This window comes from Aphanomyces invadans (genome assembly GCF_000520115.1).
Source record: "Aphanomyces invadans strain NJM9701 unplaced genomic scaffold supercont1.8, whole genome shotgun sequence".
Taxonomy (NCBI): Eukaryota; Oomycota; class Saprolegniomycetes; order Saprolegniales; family Verrucalvaceae; genus Aphanomyces; species Aphanomyces invadans.
Window position 1 is genome coordinate 1,656,255 of NW_008580153.1, and position 3,314 is coordinate 1,659,568.

At 57.5% G+C, this 3,314-nt stretch overlaps 2 protein-coding genes across 2 annotated transcripts; one reads left to right on the top strand and one right to left on the bottom strand.

The window, feature by feature from the left end:
- Positions 1-97: 97 nt before the first annotated feature.
- Positions 98-1,059, top strand: H310_05157 (hypothetical protein; the record flags this gene model as incomplete). The annotated part of the gene is made up of 4 exons (XM_008869798.1): positions 98-196; positions 415-529; positions 594-902; positions 968-1,059. The coding sequence occupies 4 exons, from the start codon at positions 98-100 to the stop codon at positions 1,057-1,059; spliced, it is 615 nt and encodes a 204-aa protein (XP_008868020.1).
- Positions 1,060-1,079: 20 nt separating this feature from the next.
- On the bottom strand, positions 1,080-2,893 carry H310_05158 (hypothetical protein; the record flags this gene model as incomplete). The annotated part of the gene is made up of 8 exons (XM_008869799.1): positions 1,080-1,126; positions 1,189-1,231; positions 1,284-1,463; positions 1,510-1,629; positions 1,713-1,785; positions 1,847-1,923; positions 2,056-2,113; positions 2,721-2,893. 8 exons carry the CDS (start codon positions 2,891-2,893, stop codon positions 1,080-1,082), a joined length of 771 nt encoding a protein of 256 aa, XP_008868021.1.
- Positions 2,894-3,314: the final 421 nt, after the last annotated feature.

Consider the following 3,314-nt stretch of genomic DNA (forward strand, 5'->3'; position numbering starts at 1 on the left):
ATCAGAGCTAGATATCATAACCCTGCCAATTCATTCTTCATTTTACCTACTCCTTCCTCTGCGTGTGCCCTGCTACACCTGGTAGCACTTCAGGATCATGACAGCTTCCCACCAAGCTTTGTACGACCGCATGGTTGACATACTCGGCGAAGGCGACACCCAGTCGCTCTTGTCTCCCCTTTCAGTCGATGCCCGAGTACGAATGCTGAAAGGCATCATCATCATCCTCAACACAACGACACAACCCCTCGAAGCTGCATCAGCCAGCTGACCGAGGAAGGTCGAGCCCTCGAAGAATCGCTCCACGAGAGCGAGGGCCAAGCCAAAACAATGCGCAAACATGGTGTCTCCCTGCAAGCCGATGTCGCACAACTTTGAGACCGAAGTTCGACACTGGAATCCTCTGTGTCCCAGTTGCGCCAGTCTCTTCAGGACGCGCAGGCACAGACTCTCCGCGTGTACCAAGAGGCTGCGGTAGGGGCTGACTTGCAGCCAGCCCCAACAATCCCCCCCTACGGGTGTCAAGCCAGTGAAGCTTGATGTCACCAAGTTCGACTCCGACGCCGGCAAGCTCCTCCGATGAATCCTGCAAGGCGAGACCGCGGCCGATGCACTGTGCATCACCCGCGAGTCTACAAGTGTGGCGTTTGCCCTTTCCCATCCCAAGGGTCATGCGGAAAACTGGGCGTACTCCATCCGCCTGACCAACTCCATGTCATTTGCAACGTTTGACGAGCTCGTTGCGGCGATAAAGCTCCGCTTCCTTCCCAACACAGCGATTTCCAATATCGCTCCTTGCAAGACTACATTCACGACCCTTCACTTTTTGGCCGCGAATGTCAACGACAACTCCACGCTATCAAAAGCGCTCCGCGTCAACGTCTTTACAGGACTCAACCACGGTCCGACACGTACACATTCCGTGTCTATCCACCTTCGTTCGAAGAGGCTGTTCGCATCGCCCTAGCTGAGTTGTACGCCTCAGCCCTAGAGCACAATCGTGCCGATCCATCGGATATGGATATCTCGGCATTATCCCATGCCAACGACGACAAGTGAAGGAACTGCGGCCGCAAGGGTCACTTTAGGCGTGAGTGCCGCGCCCCTCGACGCACACTCACTTCCTCTACACAAGACGCGCGATCCTACTCAACTGAACGCCGCCCAAGCAATCGGAATCCCTCTTACGGTGGGGGTCCCCCAAGAAAATCCACTGGGCCACCTGGTCGATCTGACCACCAGGAGGCGGAAACAAAAAGACCCAGTATGCTCGAAGTTCGTACCGTCGTCATCTTCGTGCGGTCCTCACCGTCCTTCGTGAAAATGGCTTGTACACCAACCTCTCCAAATGTCTGTTTGGGGTCGATGAAATCCTTGTCCTTGGCGACCTCGTCGGCATTCGTGGTTGTCGGGCTGATCCCGACAAAGTCAAGACTATCATCGACTGGCCAGGACTTGACGGACTACCTTGACCATCGTAAATATGTGTTGCAAAAGGTCAAGGAGAACATTGCGCTCGCTCAGCAGCGGCAGGCGATGCAATGCGACCGCCGTGGTCGTTCCAATTTGGCGACCTTTTCTGTCGGCGATCTTGTCCTCCTCCACAAATCGGCCCTCCCCGATCAGCTCCTGGAGCCAGCGCGAATGTAAAACTGCGTTCCACTTAGCACGGCCCGTTTGCCGTTCTTGATGTCGTGAGTTCGACTTCCTACAAACTCGAACATCCCAACGATTGGAACGTGCACCCGTCCTTTTACGTCGGCAAACTTAAACGTTGTTACGCGTCTACACCAGCACTTCCTACGACGCCAGACGACGCGCCCTCCGCTCCTGTGGCTCCCTCTACCCCTCCTCTTGGTCGTCTTCTTCCGCCGGACGCTGCACTTCGGCCGGAGGCGATGGTGCCACAATGTGCGCGGTTGCCTGACAAACTTCCAGACATTCCCTCCACTCCATCGCCTCCTCCCTCAGCCGGGCGCTCCGTCCAAAACGCCGGCAACATCATTACCTTGCACCCGAGCCGCTGTTGCAGGGTCCGCCTTCATTCCCCCGTACCCGCGGTCGCGATCCAGCGTCATCGACCGCCCAGAACGACAGCATCAAGCCGCCCAGCCTGCTGCGGATCATCCAGTGGATTCCGCATCCGTCCCATTAGTAGAGGAGACGCTCCCAGCACCTCTGCTCGTATAGTCGACGGCGCCATCCCCGCCGTCGTTGACACTGCACTCGACCGCATCACGAGTGATGCAGTCGCGATGGACGAAGGGCGAACGACAGCTTGCCGTCACAGACGGTACATCTACGCGATGGTTGTCAGAAGCCGAAGTCCGTTCAACATTACCTCGCGTTCACGCCGCGTTCCTACGCGAACAGCGATCCGCGCGCGACAAGTTCGGCGGGTAAACGTCCGCAAATAGACCGACGGGTGAAGGCAAAATTCGCCAAAGACTCTGCCATGTCCCCCACAGTCGTCGACCATACAATACGCCGATTTTTTTGCCGCCCCGCGTTTGGTCGCAGCAACGAGTACACGAACACGGAAATGTACTCCATCAACGTCTCGCATTCACACAGGTCGACGTGCCCCACTCTACACCCAACTTGGATCGCCTTCGCGCATGCTTGTAGCGCGCGAACCCTCGTCCATCAGCGGCCACCATCGTCATCGTGGCCACGGCGTTCAGCATCCACAAGACGTGGCGCTCGAAGTTGCCCCGAACTCTGCCAAATACGCGTTGGCTTCGAGCACTCGCGCTGGTATGCCTGCTTCGTCGGCTTCGTCGACGACATTGACGTCGTTTGTGGCGTCGCAAACGTAATCGAACGTTGCCTCGCCAACGCCTCCCATCCCAAACGCTTCGCCCGAGTCGTCCACGAATTGAACTTCGTCCATCCGAACTCGCGCGAAGTCAAGATCCTCCAATATCTAAAAGTGTTCCCGCGGCACCATCGTCGCGGGCTCCTCGAACTTCCACGTCGTCGTCGCAGCACCGGGCATTTCCGCACCTTGCGCCCGCGCTGCTGCTTCAACTTCGCGCAATCGACGCTGCTCTTCTTGAGCAGCTCGCTCCGCCTCGTCGGCCTTCCACGCCGTTTCTTCTTCGCGGCGTTCACGCAACAATTACTCCACACCCCAACGTTTGGAGAGCACCTTCCTACCTCCCTCGAGCCGCAATCCTCTCGAGTTCTGCTTGACATTCGGGTCGCTTCATCCAACTCGAGGCCGCTTGCACTGCCTCGAACGGCTCAGGCGTTCCCGCCTCTTCTTCGCCTGTCAAGTCGACGAGAAGCACTTCGCCTTCTTCACCACCGGG